This window comes from Protopterus annectens, chromosome 7.part0 (genome assembly GCF_019279795.1).
Source record: "Protopterus annectens isolate FY-2018-M chromosome 7.part0, PAN1.0, whole genome shotgun sequence".
NCBI lineage: Eukaryota > Metazoa > Chordata > Ceratodontiformes > Protopteridae > Protopterus > Protopterus annectens.
The window spans coordinates 259,108,133-259,127,425 of record NC_056739.1 but is presented as its reverse complement, the minus strand read 5'-3'; the positions used below and the strand labels follow the sequence as shown (position 1 = coordinate 259,127,425).

General features: G+C 36.6%; 1 protein-coding gene across 1 annotated transcript in view; it reads right to left on the bottom strand.

Moving 5' to 3' along the window:
- Nucleotides 1–18,918, bottom strand: part of LOC122806385 (extracellular calcium-sensing receptor-like) — a 103,221-nt gene extending 84,303 nt beyond the window's left edge. Inside the window, exon 1 of the mRNA XM_044076745.1 lies at nt 18,642–18,918. Within this exon, the coding sequence (XP_043932680.1) occupies nt 18,642–18,899 (258 nt within the window). The 5' untranslated portion in view covers nt 18,900–18,918. The remainder of the gene's footprint in view (nt 1–18,641) is intronic.
- Between the last annotated feature and the right edge of the window lie 375 nt (nt 18,919–19,293).

Below are 19,293 nucleotides of genomic sequence, written 5' to 3'. Positions count from 1 at the left end.
CGAGTGCACCCTCGGTTTTACTGTAGCTGCTATAGGTTTTGCTGAAGCAACCATAACCTTAGGCCTGTATCTTTTAACTTCATGCTGAATACTATCAACATTAGCAATGGAAGGCACTGTAAGCATGCTTTTTTCATTTGTAAGCATATTTGTCTGCTTTTCTGTATGCTCATATCTTTAACAAATCTATAGCTTTGTTTAAAGTTAAATCACTGTCTCAAAGCAAAATCTTTCTCACTGTGTCATCTTTAATACCACACATAAGCTTGTCTTTTATTAACTCATCTCTTAGATCAGCAAATCTGCACATTTTTGCCTTATTTCTCAAGTCAGTTATATATGCTATAAAAGATTCAGCAGGCTTTTAATCACTTGTGTAAAATATGTGACATGCACATTTTTCTAAAATTGCATTTTAAGCACTCAGGGTTTTGCCATGTTTCAGCCAGTACCACAATATGGTGGTCTTTTCCCTCCCTGGCATACACAGCAGGTAAATGCATACACACGCTCCCTTTCAATAGCTTCTGGACCAGATAGATTAAGCAGAATAAATACTTTTGTACTTGCGTTTTTATCAGAAAAAGCAGCCTGTATGAAAATATCATACTCTTGCTCAAAGACTCTCCAATTTTCTGCAATATTATTATCAAACACAAGTGGACCAGGTTTGCGAAATTCTTTTGCCATGCCAACAAATAGTAGTATAGACCTGCCCTTTCTAATTATGTTCAAACATACACCAGTTACTTGAAAAATATTCAGCTGCACAACAATCTCTTCAAAATAACTGTATTCTGCAAAATAAATGTACTGTAATGCTATACACACTTCCAGCACTTTGCACACTTCAGATATTTCGAATTGCTTTAGCTAATAGAAAAAAGAAGCACATAGTGAAAAAATATGGTCATTCTTCCCTTTTTTTACACATTTTATGTGATTTGGAAGTTATTTTAAGCATTTTCATAAGCATTTCAAGTATTTTTATCAATATGTCACATTTTCGAACATTGTGTTTAATTAGAAATTTGTTTTGAACATTTTGAATGCTTTGTTTTATACTTGTTGAGTGAAAAATCATTTAAATGAGTTTAGTACCTGGGATTATCTTTCTGACCTGTTTATGAGCCATTTGAGCATCAGAAGATTCACTCATATATATTCCTCCAGTTGTAACTGTGTGCCTCATGGTTTTGAAGAAGATTCACTTTGGATCCTATTCTGACATCATGTCATTTGTCTTGTGTATTCAAATAAGATGATAAGGCTTGGGTGTTCATTTAAGTTGTTTATTACACACAAATACTTCAGGATGGATGGCTGGAAAATAAAACCTAAATGAACTAACTAACTGACTGACTGCTACACACATACATGCTTTCACTTTGGCTGCTCACTCAAAATGTCTCTCTTGCTTGTACGTGCTCCATACTTACATGCATGTGCCCATAGACTGCAATGGCTCTTAAGGGTATAACACACACTCTGATCTACAGCAACTTAGGTAACTCCTGTTATAAATGAGTGGAACCTGATACAAAAGAAGTGAAGACAACAGATATGACTTCAGTTAGGAATGAAATTTTAATTTTATCAGACTTCATGCTAAAAATGCAAGGGAGATATTATGGGGTCTATATTACAACAGTGAAGAGGTGTTTAATTGAATGCCTCTTCACTGACACAAATGCACTAAAATGCGAATGCCCAGAACACCAATTTCTTTCCCTGGGAAAGAAATCAGCAGTACTAACACACAAACACACACACTTTCAAACATTACAATATGGGGAGCTCTACCCCCCACACCCCCCAACGTGGGGGGCTGTGTCCCCCACACCCCCCTAACTAAATATACCAACTCCAAGATTGCACTGTAGTGGGGAAAGGGGCAAACAGACAGGGAAGGCCAAGCGATTTCTTTCCCAGGGAAAGAAATTGCTGTTCTCAGCATTTGTGCATTACTGCGTTCGCTCTATATGTGTCGGTGAAGAGGCGCTTGATTAAATGCCTCTTCGCTGTTGTAGTATAGATCCAATATTATGTAGTATTGATTATATTAGCAATACAGTATCAGCACTGTCAGTCTTGAGATTAATAGAGACCCTAGTTTTGTTACACAGTGGAACTAGCGATTTGAGTTTCACCCAGCTGAACTATAAGAAAAATGCCACATCGGGGATATTTGAACTTGTTGAAAGCAAAATTAAAATAACGGTCCTCAGTGAGATTACTCCTTCTTTAAAGTGGATTGATTCTAATTACACTAAAACTCTTCTGTTTAATAACTGGCTCAGGCAACTTCCAACAATTGATAGTTTAAAACTACTTAATTGCAGGAAAGACTTTTTTCTGGATTATCAACTGCTTTCATACACTAAATTACATCTTAGTTATTATGGTACACATTTTGAATATAGCAAACCAAAGTCAATGCTGCCATCTTTTTAAATACCAGTTATCTCCTCCTGTTGAGAAAGAATCATTAACAAAGGATGTAATACTTTTATAAAAGTACATTACTGCAATGCAAAAAGTCTGAGCAACAAGCACTCTGAATTAGCATTCCTCCTTGTTAATAAAAATATCGGTGTTGTGCAATGGAAATGTTATTTAAGAAATGTCAGTAAAGAGATTATTAAAAAAGTATTGGTGTTGTGGCAATAACTGAAGTGTGGGGTTCCTCCAATTTAATATTTCCAGGATTCAAACTAAGACCATTAAAGAATGGAGGAGGTGACCTTTTTGATCAATAATAATTCAACTTATAAGGACATGACTATTACAAGTGAGACAATAATAAATGACTTAACAGATTGCTCAAATAAAGAAATAATAAGATTAATATGCAGCTCTAGAAAACCATCTATGTCAACAATGCAATTATAACAATGAGTAAATATATATATATATATATTTATATATATATATATATATATATATATATATATATATATATATATATATATGTATATATGTATGTATATATAAACTTCCTTCAGACATATTGCAATGATTTCTGCACTATCTTGTTTGGCAATTTTATTATCATGGAATAAATTTGATATCTAATATTGCTTTCAGCTCACTAACACAAGAATTTTTAGACATGTTTGCTTTAAATAACTTATCACAATTAGTTATAAGACCTATGAGAGGTCAAAATATATTAGACATGATCTTTACTAACATTAAAACAATGATATCAGGATTGGACATAGGTCCTCCACTGAGTTGCTCTTATCATAATTCTCTGTCTTTCAATATACATTTTACAGTAGAGAGTCAATTATCCAAACTAATCGGGACCTAGGGTAGTTCAGATAATCAAACTGTTCAGATAAACAGACATACTTTGAACCAGATAAAACACTACTGAAATCTTGATTTTTTTCTGCATGCAGGTAATGCACTTTTCAGACACTGAGTGATTCCAGTGGATAATAAAGAATATTTTTCACACATGAGCAGGCTACAAGCTAAAACACATGCACAAGTGAATACATATAATGTTTACATATTCAGTTGTTATGATTTTTTCAACTCAAAAACTTTGGAAGGCTGTGCTTGGATAATTGACTGTTTGCATAATTGACGTTTGGATAATTGACTCCCTACTGTTATCATATAGTTTAACTCTCGTTTAAAAAAAATACAACTTTCATAATATGTTACGAACAATGGCCTTTTACTCATTCAATCCAGTGGTGCTCATGAGGGGGGTGTTGCACTCTTAATTCCCAGTGGTTGCATCCTAAGCATTTTGACAACATCAAGCTATGGCCTTGTTTTAAACAAATGCTCATATTGCTGGAATTACATAAATTACAAAAAATGTAAATGGCAAACTGTTCAGCACAAACACATCTCTACAGTGGTAGTACCCGTTAGATTCTAGATCTTGAACTGGATCTTAGAAGCAGTGGCAGCTGGTGACTTCAAATCAAAGGGCAGCTTCTGGAGACAGCTGAATGGGTGGGGTCAATGGAAAGGGGTGCGGCCAACTAGAAAGGGGAGGAGCTATGCTCAAAACCACAAAAACTGTAACTTTAATTAAATATGCTGCCTCGGGTGCCAAACCATCATTACGAGAGTCCAATCAACACAAAATGAAGTGTAGAAGAAAAAAAAAAACATTTCAATACATTGGCTGTGTGACAGCTTACTTAATATCTAGATGGAAACAAAAAGGTTGTGAGACATGAAAAAATAAATTACTTTTTAAATACATTATTGGAATGCCAGTCAAAATCAAGTATAAGAAAAACAAGCAGCACTCAACTCAAACCACTTCTCCTTGCACTGCAGTTCTAATTATAATTTATATTCAGCTTTATTAAAGTACCAAGTAACATGCTGAAAGTAGCAATCTCTGTGTTACTCCCTCTTGTAAGAATGTTTCTTATCCAAAAAAAACCTGCTGCCTGACAACAACTATTTACTTGTTTCATTGGGAAAACATTATCAAAGTAAAAAATGAAAAGCAAACAAGAGCCAAGCTCAAGATACATTACTTACAGGATTACTGCACAGGTTATGGACCACACATGATAGATTGGCATTCTGTTTAGTTTACAGGTAAAGCCTGCAAAGATGACTGCAAGTCTCCAACAAATGTAATGAGCTTAAAATAATGTAATCCTGTCCTTTATTACAAATACTGTCATATGCATTTCAATACCCAAGGTTTACACGCTATCTAGTTATGTAAGTATTCTCTGCATGGCAACAACAGAATGGCTTTCAATGTTGGCAGTTCTTTAACAGTATGCTTATTAAAGCTTAATTGCATCTTACAATCTCAGACAAGCTTACCTGATGGTCATTAAAGCATTGCTACTTAAACACAGAGCAAAAGGCACTTTCTGAGTAATAATAAGCATAAATCAACAGTATAAAAATATGACAGAAACCAGAACATTCTGCAAAATCAAGGACAGATGAAAAGCCACTGTAGTACTTGTGTCTACCTCGGATGGGGGGATACTCTGCACATTTACACTGCATAACTGCTCCTTGCTTTGCTTGGACACATCCAGAGTCATTACATGCGAGAGTGGGGTGCAACAAGTATGTCACAATTTGAAATGTCTATGGCTGATTGTGATGGCCCTGACACATTTGTTATACCTCTCAATCTCAGAGCAAGAAATCTGGCAAAGCCATACACAGAAGTAGGACAAAGGACCAAAAATAAGAACAATTTTTAAATATTGCTCTTATAAACTTAGAAAGATAATAGAATAGTAGGTCTTGCATTAGTATAAATTTTCTGAAGGGTATGAAATCTGAAACTCAAATGTCAGTCATTATTTTCTAACTTCAGTCTTTAATGATTTGCCACTACTTTTGCCAAAAAAACACAATTTTATGAACAACGGATCAAAAATGTGATGCAAAAATATAAAATAGCCACACAGTACAGCTGGGAACCTGTCAAAGAAGGGACACTTTTTTTAATATTAGTACTGCTAACTTGAGCAGCTGACAAAATAAAAGAATCTACATGCATTTCTGAAATAAAAGTAATCTATAACTCTGATTATTACAGTTATTTATTAATTGTAAACCCTCCACGTTTTCTTCCAAAATTGTCATTTTGCAGAGGGATTATTAGGGGAAGAGCAATATTTTGAGCCAAAACTGGGGACAGTTGAGAGGTTTGGATATGACTAATTCTATAAAGCAATTTATTTGCACGTACCTCTCAACCTGTTAATGCAGAAAATATATTGGGGGAACATATAAACAGTACTAAAAATTGTATACACTGAGACAGTTGATAGAATAACAAGTCTTGCTTTAGCATGGATTTTTCTGAAGGTTATGAAGTCTGAAACTCAGTGTCTGTCATTATTTAGTGACTTAATTCCTAAATGATTTGCCAGAACACCAAAAATTTTATGAGGCACAAACCAAAAATAAGAAGCAAAAATCTATTAATTCTGCAAAAATCTGGACAGTTGAGAGGTACAGTTCAGCTGGAGCTGTCTTTGAGTTTGCCGCCCTTTCCACCTCCCAAAATCATGGTTGCATGGAGCCTCCCCCCTGCAGCCATTCCAGTGAACCATTACCTGGCTATTTCACCCCATTTACCATAAACACAAATGTGCATACTACTTTAATTCTGCGATGATTTGGACTTCAGTTTTATTTTGCATTTTACAGCACAAACACTAATAGATATATGTGAAACAAAGCAATGCAGTCTCACAATGAAAACCGACTTAGCATTAAAACTTCTCTGCCATTGAAACAGCATTGAAACCCACATTCAAAGAAAATGCATTTTGCCAGTGCCAGATAAAGATTAATTTTGGGCTGTTTTCAAATTACAGGCCCCTTGCACATGAAACATACACATGCTGTTTGATACACCTTCCTGATTGTATTAAATTATATTCCTTGTACAATACAGTACATTTTAGAGGGCGTTTTAAATTTATTGTTTTGAACATTTTTCCAGTAAACAACAAAATGCATGCACCAGTAATGACAAAACTGCCCAATTCAGAACATTTCCATCATAAAAGTCTACTCAAACTTCTACAGTCCGTCAGTATTAGTAAATATGCAAAAGAAGAAGTAGAAGTCATCTAAATAATTCCACATTAGAGAGATCTGTAACTAATGAAGAGGTTGCTGCTAGCAAACAACTTTATATTTCATTGTTTCATCTACAAATAAAGTGCCTGTTGCCCTTGAGGAATAAATTGCCTATGTTACACTAAAAAAATGATAAGCTAGTAATATTGCAATAGGGAATGCATGGCAAATGGATAACAGGTTCATAGTTACTAGGTATCTTCGCCACAAAAGACTGCAACATCCACCCCCTTTGCAACACAATACAGTATCAGCAATGAATCTATCTATTGTGGGAGTAGAACCCACAACCTTCTGCATCAAAAGCATGTATACTACCTGTTGTGCTATTAACAATGCAAGTAGACTCAGCATAACCAGCACTAAACTTTTGTTCCCCTGCAGCTCTCTGCTCCTTGTAAAATCTGCTCAACACTCAACTGTATCTCTGAACTTTACAGCACAAGAAATCTGGAAAAAGCCAACATTTATTGGGGGAAGGGGGACAAAAGCCCAAAAACCAGGGACACATTTTAAACATTGCTTGTATAATGTTGGAAAGTTGCTAGAATAAAATGCTGTGTTACCACCATACATTTCACTACAAAGTCTTGAACTCAGGACCCTGCAAAAACAGTCAAAGCAACATACCACTATGCCAAATCAGCAGTTTTGTGAAAGAGAGAAAGACTGAAATTAAAATGGCTACCATTTAGTGAATTCAGTTCTCACCATAGCTGTCAACTTCTTAGCACAAAACACCTGAACAAAGCCAATAATGGGGGAATACAGCCCCCAAACATATTCAGTGAATTCAGTTCTCACCATAGCTCTCAACCTCTCAGCAAAAAAACACCTAGACAAAGCCAGTAATGGGGGAATACAGCCACCAACCATATTCAGTGAATTCAGTTCTTACCATAGCTCTCAACCTTAGCACAAAAATCCTGGACAAAGCCAATAATGGGGGAACACAGTTCCAAAAATAGGGACAAATTTCAAATATCCATCTTATATACTTAGAAAATTGCTAGAATGAAAGGTTTTGTGTTACCATGTACTTTCTGAAGAATATGAAGTCTGAAATTCAAGTGCTTGTCATTTTTATTTATTTAACATTTGTTAATCAGGAAAGTCTGACTTGGAACAAAAGCCAATTTACAGCAGAGGCCCAGGGAGAAACACTCCAGACACATGTCTTTGTAAGATGGGAGGACAACAGAGCACCCAGAGAAAACCCACACAAACACAGGGGGTACATGTAGACTCCACACAGAAGTCACCCCAGCCAAGAATCAAACCAGAGAACCTTTAGCTGTCAGGCAACAATGCTACCACTGCACCACTGACTGTGTAAAGACAATAAAATACAGAAACCACAGATTTTATGAGGAACAGAACAAATATGAGATAAAAATCTGTAATTTGTTTACAAATGGTGGTGGGTAGGGAATTCAGGCTCTTAATACCTGGGTCCAAGGTACAGAGTTCAAGCCTACAGTATTCTCTACTTACCATCATATAGCAACTGGGCCATTACACACACACACACACACACACACACACACACACACACACACACACACACACACACACACACACACACACACACACACACACACACACACACACACACACACACACACACACACACACACACACACACACACACAGAACTAAGTCAATTAAAATGAGAAATATCCACTGGTGCATATGCCTATTAGATTTGTTACAATGTGAAATAACACAGGGTTGACATTACATTTTTACATGGATTCTTAGCAGAGTTAAAGTAGGGTGGGGATAAGTGGTATTAACTGTTGAATGTAAGAAGGGTGGGACAATAAGGAAAAAAAAGTAGAGCAAGAGTAGGAGTAAAGGAGACAAATAAAGATGGTAGTCAGAGAAGCTCCGTATGATGAAGAGAAGAGAGAAGTAAAGGAGTATGAGGAATGGGGAAAAAAGAGGTGAGTCATGTGGGATGAGAGCAGGAACATTCCCAGAGGGTTTTGAGATAGGAATGAATCAGGGTCTTAAAGGTAGAGTGGTCGTCAGTAGTACGAATAAGAGGTGGCAGGGGAGTTCCAGAGGCGAGCTAGGGAAAAGGATAGTAGGTGTCTGCCTGGAGGATGAGCAGGCTTGTGCAGTTCAAGCAAATTCTGGTTACTGGATCTTAGAAGTCTGTTGGGTAGGTGCATTTTGAAGGAGGAGACAAGGCAGGGGCAGATGGAGGGATTAAAGATGAGTTTATGGGCATGAGTAAGTTGAATGTAGGTAAGATGGTTGGGAAGTTTGAACCAATTTAGTTTGTGTAGGGCAATGCAGTGGTGGGAGGAGGCTTTATAGCAGGTAGCAAACTTAGAAATTGTGTTAGAACAGGAGGATAGCTTTGTTTTTAGATAAGCTTGAAGGTTGGTAAGAAGTGGGGCACCATACAGGAGAGAAGGAATGAGGAAGATGTTAGAGAATACAAGTTTGGTAGTGGGAGTGATATAGCAGTTATGGCGGTAGTGCATGCCTAGCTTCTGGTGTAGTATATTGGTTAGTAGGTGGGTATTAAATTTTAACTGTTCATCAATAAGGACTCCTAGAAACTTTGAATGGGATGTTACCTCGAGAGAGGTATTGTTTTGACTAGTAATGGAGAATGACGTGGAAAACGTGATTCCTGAAATAAAGAGCGTTATTTTACTTGACCTGTTTGGTTCCAGAGTTCGTGTTTTTACGTTGTTTGTGAGATTCCTGTATTCTTTATCAGTATGTCGACCGGAACCTCTGGGAGCCCGAGGACACCGAATTTGTTTGGTTCCAGCGAATCAAATAAGGAGGATGAATCATTGAACGTTGCCTCCTTGTTGGGACTACTAAATCAGCGTCTTGAACAGCTAGATAAACGGCTTGACGCAATTGAGAAGAAAAACGTGGCATTTCAAAGCGGAACTGGAGGCGCAAACATTGGACTTTCATGGTCCAACATTGTTGGCGCAACACAAAGTAATGGTACTACGAACAGTTCTAATTGTTCCATCCCGCCAGGCCAGCAAATAAGTACTGGCCAACAAACAACTAATGGTCGCAGCATTCCTAACGGACCGCCTTTACAAACACCAAGTGGAACGGATTTGACCTTCCTAACACGAAGAGAGGTAGTAGAAAGTTTCCCTACTACAACAACTGATTTGCGGACTGGTAATGGATCATTAAATAGTGAACGAGCACCTGACAACACATCAGGATCAAGACAGCAGACGACGGAAAGATTTGTCCCTAATTACAACCGGGTAACTAATGAGTTGCCTTCCTTCTCTACATGGGTGGAGAATGTGGATTGTTTTGGGTTCGCTACACAAGATGGTACGGGTACACGACTATTAGATCAAGCTACAGGCAACTCTTCAAGTAATATAGGTGAGAATTTAAAACTGTTTGACCAAAAGTTGTTAAAGATAAAAAAGTTACAGTTGGAAGTGTCCTACTTCCAACAATGCATTTCTGAAAAAATAATACCGAAGGGCCTGAGAAATTCGTTCAGACCCACTACCCTTTTCAGTGACTGTAATTTTTTGAAAGATTTAACAACTCTTTTCGACCGACAAGGTCTAGAATTATTAGAACTAATGGTCAAATATTACAACACCTACATTAGTGGTTTATTCATTGATACTGAAAAGCTTGACAATATGATCAAAAGTGACATGGACTTTGGTAGTTACAAATATGACTATGAGCGCATTTTTAAAAGTATCGATGCGCTCATGGTTAAACTGAAACTCACTAAATCTAAAAAATTAGTGAGAGACAGACACGCCTATGGTAAAGGACTGGCTTACCCAAATCTTTCAAGACAATTGATAAATGAAGGAAACCCAAATGATGTGACAGAAGACTTAGATAATTTTCTAGTTGATGAGCCGGACAGTAATGTAAATGATAATACTACTGCTGACAATAATGGGAGCAGTACTAACTCCAACCAAGGGCCGAGGAGAAGTAATAGGATAAAGGCTTCTCAACAGCACAACCAAGGAAACCACACAAATAAAAGGTTTCAAAAGCCTTTTTTAGGGGGGAAGAACAACAACAACAAAAATGGCCAGAATCGGTGGAACAAGAAGAATTAGATTCCCCCAATACTTTAACATCTCCCTGTGATTTTGCACGGACAGATGATATTCAAAATATTGATGGTGACGAACTCTTAGCAACTGGATTAGAAAGACCTACTATCTTATTGAATAAAGAAGGGGATTTTAAAGTGTATAATTTCTCTTCGTGTAATGTAGATCAAGACCTAGTTGAGTTGCTAGCAAAAGGCTTCTCCTTTGTACCTGACCAAAAGTTGGATTTAGCAAAAACTATTTTGGATTTAAAGTGTTATGTCCGAAAGTTAAATTTAAAGTTACTGTTCAGTAGTGGGCCCCTTGGTGAGGCACCACCCTTTAAATTACCTAGCACATTTAACCCCCCACTACACCCTAACCTGAATATATTTGAAAATGTTTGTGAACTGGATTTTAGGTATCTGTTCCATGGATTAAAGTGGTTTGATTCTAACAGCAATATATCATATGAACAAACCAAAGCATTAAACAACCTTCGAGAACTAGCAGTAAGGGTGATGAAACCTGATAAGGGGGGTGGGGTAGCCATTTTTGATAACTCTGAATATGTTGACAGAATGCTATTAATTTTAGATTCTGACGCATATATAAATGCGTCCTACAATGAAATGATGGGGGCTTACAAAAGGATCAGAGGTTATTTTCGTGACTTACTTATTGACGGGTTAATAGATACTGATATCTTTAATTTCATCAATATTGTAACACCTAAAGTACCTGTCATGTTTGGGTGCCCAAAACTGCACAAAAATATCTTGAATCCACCTATGCGAGCATTAATTGACGGTAGGTGTAGCATTACCCACCCATGTGCTAGAGTAATTGATGACATCATCTCAAAATATTTAAAACAAATATCTGAGATCTGTAAGGACTCTTGGACCTTTCTAGAGTCAATTAATAACATTACTTTTGAACCTACACTTAATTTTTTGACTATAGACGTAATCGATCTTTATACATCGATTCCACACCAGGAAGCAATTGAATGGAGTGCATTGATGTTGGAAGGCCTGGGCGCTACAAAAAATGAGATCTCTTTGGTTTCACAACTTTTGGATATTGTTTTAACATCAAACTTTTTCCTGTTTAACAATCAATATTACCTACAGAAAAAAGGTATAGCTATGGGCTCGCCATGCGGGGGAAGCGTGGCGAACCTAGTAGTTGCTTACTGGGAAAAGGCTACATTGAAAAACAATCCCCTATTTAAAAATGTAAAGTACTACACACGGTTTTTAGACGATGTGTTTATTTTAATGAAGGGTAGTGAAAGTGAAGCAGTCGAATTAGTTGAGTCTATGAACAACTCCAGCACATTTTTAAAATTCACTCACAAGTTTTCTAATAATGTTATTGACTACTTAGATGTTGAATTAACAAAGGATGTGGTAAATGGCTGTTTTTTGACTTCTATATATAGAAAGCCTACTTACTGTAACGCTTTTTTGCACTACTCTAGTAACCACCCGGCTAAACAAAAAAGATCTATTGTCAAAGGACAATTAGTTAGAGCCGTACGTATGTGTAGTACAATTGAAACATTCAGGGCTGAGTGTTCCTTTTTAAAGGAATTGTTTATAAATAGAGGGTACCCAAATTATTTAATTGATGAATTAATTTATGAGGTCTCCATGAAACGGAATACAGGCTTTTACCAGCCATTGTTAAGATGTAAACATCAAACCCCAAACATGGATGTTAGTGAAGTTATAGATCTACCCCTAGAAAACGGGTTAGACCATAACAGTACTGGTATTGAAACCTGTAGTCAAAATAAATTCAGGACAAGTCTTGTTTTAACATTTAATAGACATATCGGTGATGTATGGAATATCATAAAGAAAAACTGGTATTTTATTTTCAATAACCCTGGATTGCTTCAAAAACTAGGACCACAACCGTCTGTAGTGTTTAAAAGGGGCAGAAACCTAAAAGAACTATTACAGAGACCTGGATTATGTACATTTTCTAACAGACAACCTGGCACAGTTATGTGCGGATTTTGTAATAGATGCAATTGCTTGAAAGTTGGTAACTCATTTACAATCAGAGATAAAAAATATACCATTAATTCAAGAATTAATTGCACTACAAAATCTGTGATATATATTGCTTTTTGCACTTGTTGCCCCTGTTTTTATATCGGGAAGACCGATCGCAAATTGAGTGATCGAATATATCAACACCTTTATGCGATAAATAACAAAAAGATGGATAATGCTTTGTCCAAACATGTTATGCAAAATATTGGACATAGTTTCCAATTTATGGGCATTGAGCAGGTTTTAACTGGAGCAAGGGGTGGACCTCAAACTCTGTTACTTGAAGTAAGAGAGTTAGAGTGGCAGATTGGTGTAGATGCCTTCACTTACCCAGGATTAAATGAATCCTGTAACATCTCAGTAATCCTTAAATATAAAAGTTATATGAGATAAGTGAAGGACATTATACCCATATGCATATACATAAAAACAGATGGAGTATGATCCATATATTGGGAAGTATACACATATATGTATAGAGTAAAATAAATTTTTAAAATTAATATTTTATATTTATTTTATTTTATATACAAAAATTTTAATTGATTTATATAATGAAATGTTGATTATTAAATTTGTATTGTAATTTAATATATTATAAATGTGGGAGGATGGAACTGTTAAGTAAAGTATGAAGTGTCACCTTTTGAATGAAATGATGTCTTTACCCACCCTATGGCAACTTTGCGGTGGGTTTGTGGCTTTAAAATAAAATAAAAGGAAATGACATCATGATTTTAATGTATATAAAAGGAATTGTTAAGGAATTAATTTGTATTAACTGAGGAAGCTTCTACAGTTGTGGGAGCGAAAACGTGATTCCTGAAATAAAGAGCGTTATTTTACTTGTCCTGTTTGGTTCCAGAGTTCGTGTTTTTACGTTGTTTGTGAGATTCCTGTATTCTTTATCAGTAATGGAGAATGAGTTCTTGTCTATAATGGTACTTTTGGAAGGGGAATATAACATAATTTTAGTTTTTGATGCATTGAGTAATCAGTGATTATCTATCATCCAGCATTCGGTATAAGAAAAAGCAACCTGAGTTAGTTTTAAGAGAGTGGAGGTGGGAGTGGTGGAGCAGATGATCATAGAGTCATCTGTGTATTGAATCAGTTTAGCACTAGGAATGTTTTGGTGAAAGTCATTTATGAAAATGTTAAACAGTAAGGGGCCCACTATGGAACCCTGGGATATGCCTGTAGGTGTATTAAGGAAGGAGGAGGTGGCTTTTTTCCATCTGACAGCTTGTTGTCTGTTGGAGAGGTAACTAGAAAAACAACTGACAGAAGAATGGGATAGGTTTAAATTAGAGAGTTTAGATGGAGTTGGGGTGTCACTTCAACAGCTGCAGTCATCTAGAGCAAAATTTTACACACATGGCTGGCTAGCCCTGCCACAGTAGCTCTTCCTCACCACACACTCAGTCACACCTATGGCCAATTTAGAATGCCTGGTCCACCTACTACTACATGTCTTTGGAATGTGGGAGGAAACCAGAGCACCCAGAGGAAACCTACATGAACACAGGAGGACATGCAGACTCTGAACAGAAGGCACCCCATCCAAAAATCAAACTGGGCCAGCCTCTTGCTGTGAGGTGACAACACTAGCTGCTATGTCAATGTGCTGCCCACAATAGAAATAAGACTGCTGTGTTCAATGGGGGGGAGTAGTTGGACTAAACTAGGCCTTTACCAGTAGAAATAAATAAATATTTACTGTTTACATCTGAACACTATATTAAATCAGATGCTGCTCTTCTCAGCATGTCTTTCATTACTGATTCACAACAGTAATCAGCTCAACTAGAATGTATATTAGAGAACTGCCATGGTGTTTCAGAATTCCTTGTTTCTCCATCCTTAGTCATTTGGTTTTGATCCCCTGGAATGTGTAATGTACTTTACATAAAACCTAGAAAAGGAAAAAATTACTCTTCTACATAGGCACCTATTAATGAACTGTCCAGAGCTGTCCAGAACATTCTGTGTTATTTTGGAGAATAAATGTTCACCATGGTATAGCTAGGATACAGGTAGCACATGGAATGGAGAGAAAAACAGTGTGTGGTCTGTACCTGCAAACATAAAAAGAAAACTTATAAAACTCAGCAGGTGCAGCCTTAAACTGAGACAAAGGGGAATGTGACAGAAACATTTAAGTACCTCGAGTGAGGTGACAGGAGATAAGTTGGTACATTTGTTAAAAAAAATTATGGAATATTCAAGAAAACTTGAAGAAATGTTTTTATAGAAACAATAGTGAACAAACAGAACAGCTTTGTTGCAGATAAGATAAGAGTATAAGTATAAGTATGTACTATACACTGAGCACAACACTCATTACTTCATCTACCTCCAAGCACTCAGTCAATAAAGCTGTGGGCATGGCAATGTGTGCTTCTCTTTGCCCACAGGGAATTTGCAAACAGCCATATTCTCTGCAGCTGAATGTCACTTTAGCCATGTGTCCCCAATCAAATGTACCACAGGGAGAAATCTCGCTGCCTAGGTGCCTGAACCTTTTCTTTTCAGGTTTGAATATAAACCCCTACAAAACATCCAGCTCAATTTCCAGATGTCCACACAATGGTATACAAAGATTTAATCATTAAAAAAATACCACGAGCTTATCACACTGTATTATATGGTAACTAAAAGTGAGCTTATGACACTCTGCAGTGTCTTGTCCTATACAATGCACTGGAAGAACAAATAATGCCTTAAAGCATGTCAGGTACTGTTACATGGTATCTCAGCTGAATTACCTTATACCTGGTTTTGTTAATGTGTTTATGTATTGCATTGTACTAATTACTGGCATATATTTGTATTTTTTTATATGTTGCATATTTTCTACTTTAGTTGAAGATTTTTTTTCCTGGGTCAGCACATAAAATAGGTCACAATGCAGGTGGACAACCCAATAATAAAGGAAAGGAGTGCAGTAGGTATATAAAGTACCAGTGTGGGTAGGGTATGCAGCTATGTAGCTGCAAAGGCTCACTGACTAATAAGGGAGCAAAAACAATAATGTTACATGAATTTAAGCAATTATTTCAATTATAAAGCATAAAAAAATCACTAAACCACGACTCCGCTCAACCAACAATATAAGCAAACAACTAATGTTGCATTGCAAAACAGTCAAATTTCACTCAGATTTTAACATTCATCTACCATCCTCCAGTATAACCCCTCCCACACCCAAACATGACATTCAAATGTTTACACACATAAATGCAGTCTATCACTTGTCCAGACCAAGTTCCTCAGCATATATACTGTGAATTAAAATCTACACAAAGTGATGCTACATAGCACAATTTCTATCCATGGTACCTAATCCCACATACAATACCTCCTAATTCCTTCCAAATCCCCCAGCTACACCACACTGGTGTCAAAAGTTCACCACTTCTTGTTCAAAAATCAGGAAAAAAAAACACAAAAATAATTGGAATACAAAGGCCAAAAATCAAACACATTTTTAAATATTACACTAATTCACTTAAAAGCTTAAAAGAATAGCAGGTTTTGCGATGCCATGCATTCCATAAACAATAAGAAGTACACATGGCATTACTGGCAGTCCATAATCACAGTATTTGACCAGAAAAACTATTTTACAAAGGGTAGAGCACAAATATGAGGGAAAACTCAGAGACATTCTGCATAACCAAGCACAGTTGAGAGCAGTGCACGTCTGAACTATAGCACTTAGTGAGGTGTACAGTAACACATGACCCACTTACTGTACCTCCCAGCTGATAAAGGTCATTTTTAATGAGGGTCAGAATTTTCAAAGTCTAAGCAGGAAAAAAATCAAATAATATATGCTTACTAAATCACATGTTCAGAAAATGGCTACTAATGTGCTTAAAAGAGAACTATACCCTAAACATGGCTTTTCCTTTTGTCAGAATGAATTTTCTTACATTTCAAATATTGTACACACACACAAACACACACACACACACACACACACACACACACACACACACACACACACACACACACACACACACACACACACACACACACTCCAAAGTCCGTTGTATTCCTTCCTGCATTTCTATACCTGAGCCCAACTTCTGTAACATCCATCCATTCAGTACAAAAGCCCGCAATGAGAGCAAGTCCTTCCCCTTCCCACGAGGCTCGTCCTAGTTTTTCCCGAGAGAGCAGAGCAAGCTGGGTGCTACTCAGCCTGCAGACATTGCAGTCCGATCCCCTTCCAGTCTATACAGTTGTAACTACATAGACTTCTGGGATATTTGCTGCTGAATGCTGTCTTCCTAATCTGGACTGCTGGTGAGACAGTCTGGATTCTTTGCGCATGCTCCAGACTGGTTCAACAGCAGTCCCGATAATGGGAAATGCTGCAAATGCACATGCACGATGTTCCGTGACTCGCTTTTGTTTTTATTTTTTTCTTTTCTTTTCTTTTCTTTTTTGATTTCAGCTGGGGGGGTTGCAGTCCTGCAGCCCAATTGCATGAGCCACCCCTGCTTGGAAGTCATAATAAACACTGTAAAATTAATTATGCAATATTTTGAAATTAACATACATATCTCATTAGCCACAGAAGCTACAGACATACTGTCAACAGCATTTTGTTCATCCATCTGTGAACTTTCTTATGAGGTTAAGCAGCTATGTGTGTTTTACTTGGTTGTTGAGATATTAAGAAACATGTGAATTTATGATGCATTTTAGGTCATTACCCACAACACTCAGGAATCAATCGTCCCTTTCTAAAATCCCACTGTCTTCTTGAACACTTCAATCCTATAAGTGCTCTTTTATTGCTTATACTGTTAACCCCTTTGGTCATCTTTGGTCATTTTTGTACCACAAAAAGAATACAAAACAAGATAAATGGGGCCCAGTCCTAACATTGTGCACCCCAGTAGTCACCCTTATTACTGACAGCTTTGCTTCTCTGTCCAGCCATTAGTATCTGATTTCTGCCACTCAAAATCTCTTCACCATTACAGCAAATGCTCTAACAGTGGATGGGAATTCAATGAAATACAAAAATCAATGGTTTTAGTCCTAACTGCTTTCTGAAAATTCAGATGTGACAAGATGCATGTACACATGCAATTAGATTCTTGATCAAATAGCATATTTTTGCCTAATGGTTTGACACTAAAGTGCTTCATAAGTTGTAAATATCAAATAAAATTAGATTGTTATGATGACCTAATACACCAACTTAAATTCAGCACTAACATAAGTGCCACAGCCATGAATGCTCTTATTCTTATATGAGGCATGATGTATATTCTTGTGACAGTGACACAAGTAATGCACTGAATGAGTTTCTCTCCTGAAAAAATAACACACATTTCCACTAATGCAAAAATAATGTGACTTGAGAAACAGTATTAGCACACTGAAGATGTTATAAACATCACTTTTCACCTATATCCTTATACTGACACCTTTGGAGATACTTCATTTGGAATGTTAAATTAACTTTTAGTAATGTTTTATTAATTTATCATTTTGTAACTGGATAAAGGACATAAGACAAATACAGCTATTTTCTAAAATGATATTACTGCAGTGGGTTGACAACCAGTTTACTAATATGGTGTGGAAACAAACATTATGGTAATTCAATAGTTTATAGTTAATTTTTAGGCCAATGGCCCCAAGGTTCTGTTTTTTAAGTGCGGCCAAGCTTCCTAAACATGAAAATCAAACCCTGCACCTTGTATATCTAAAGTAAACACCTTAATCATTATGCCAACCCACAAGAATTCTGTTATCTTACAGTCATGTGTAAGTAATTTTGCTTACGTGTGGGTTATACATAGCCTGATATGCAGCCTGGTTATAACAATATGTAGGGATCTGTGCTGTAATACTCACATACTTGTGGATAACGATACAGTGACAGCACTCTTGATACAGTCATTGAAAGCCTGGATGCCATTTCACCAACAATGGCAGAATGTGTGACTGAAGGGTGGCAACTGTAATTTGGAATGGTTTCTTTGTTTCCTGTCAAAATCCATAAAGCTCCTTGTAGTGCTCGGACTTCAGTGTAGCACGAATCATAGATCTGGAATCCCAGTGTTATATTTGGAAGCAAACTGGGATTTTGGTTAATCTCTTCAATGGCAAATATCATGACTCTTACAAAACGATAATACATTTTGTGGAAACTGTTGGATAAAACATGAATATTCAGTAAAACAAAGGTGTATTATAATCACAATGCTGTATTCACTTTTTTATGCATTTCTAAACTTGGCATGATGATTTTTTCAGCTAAAATGTATGCATGAGGTAGGACTATGCATTAACATATTTACAAAAACTGTAAGGTGTTTAAAAATCACATATAGTAAATCAAGTGAATACATTTACAGAATAGTCACATGAACAATGGAACTTTCCTTTAATACATGTACAATCCTAGGGTATAGAACTTGTAAAAAATGAGCAGAATAAGTAGAATGCTTGTGCAGATCATTTACAGGATTAATGAAAGAACGAATAATTTTACAGTGCAGGTATGGAGT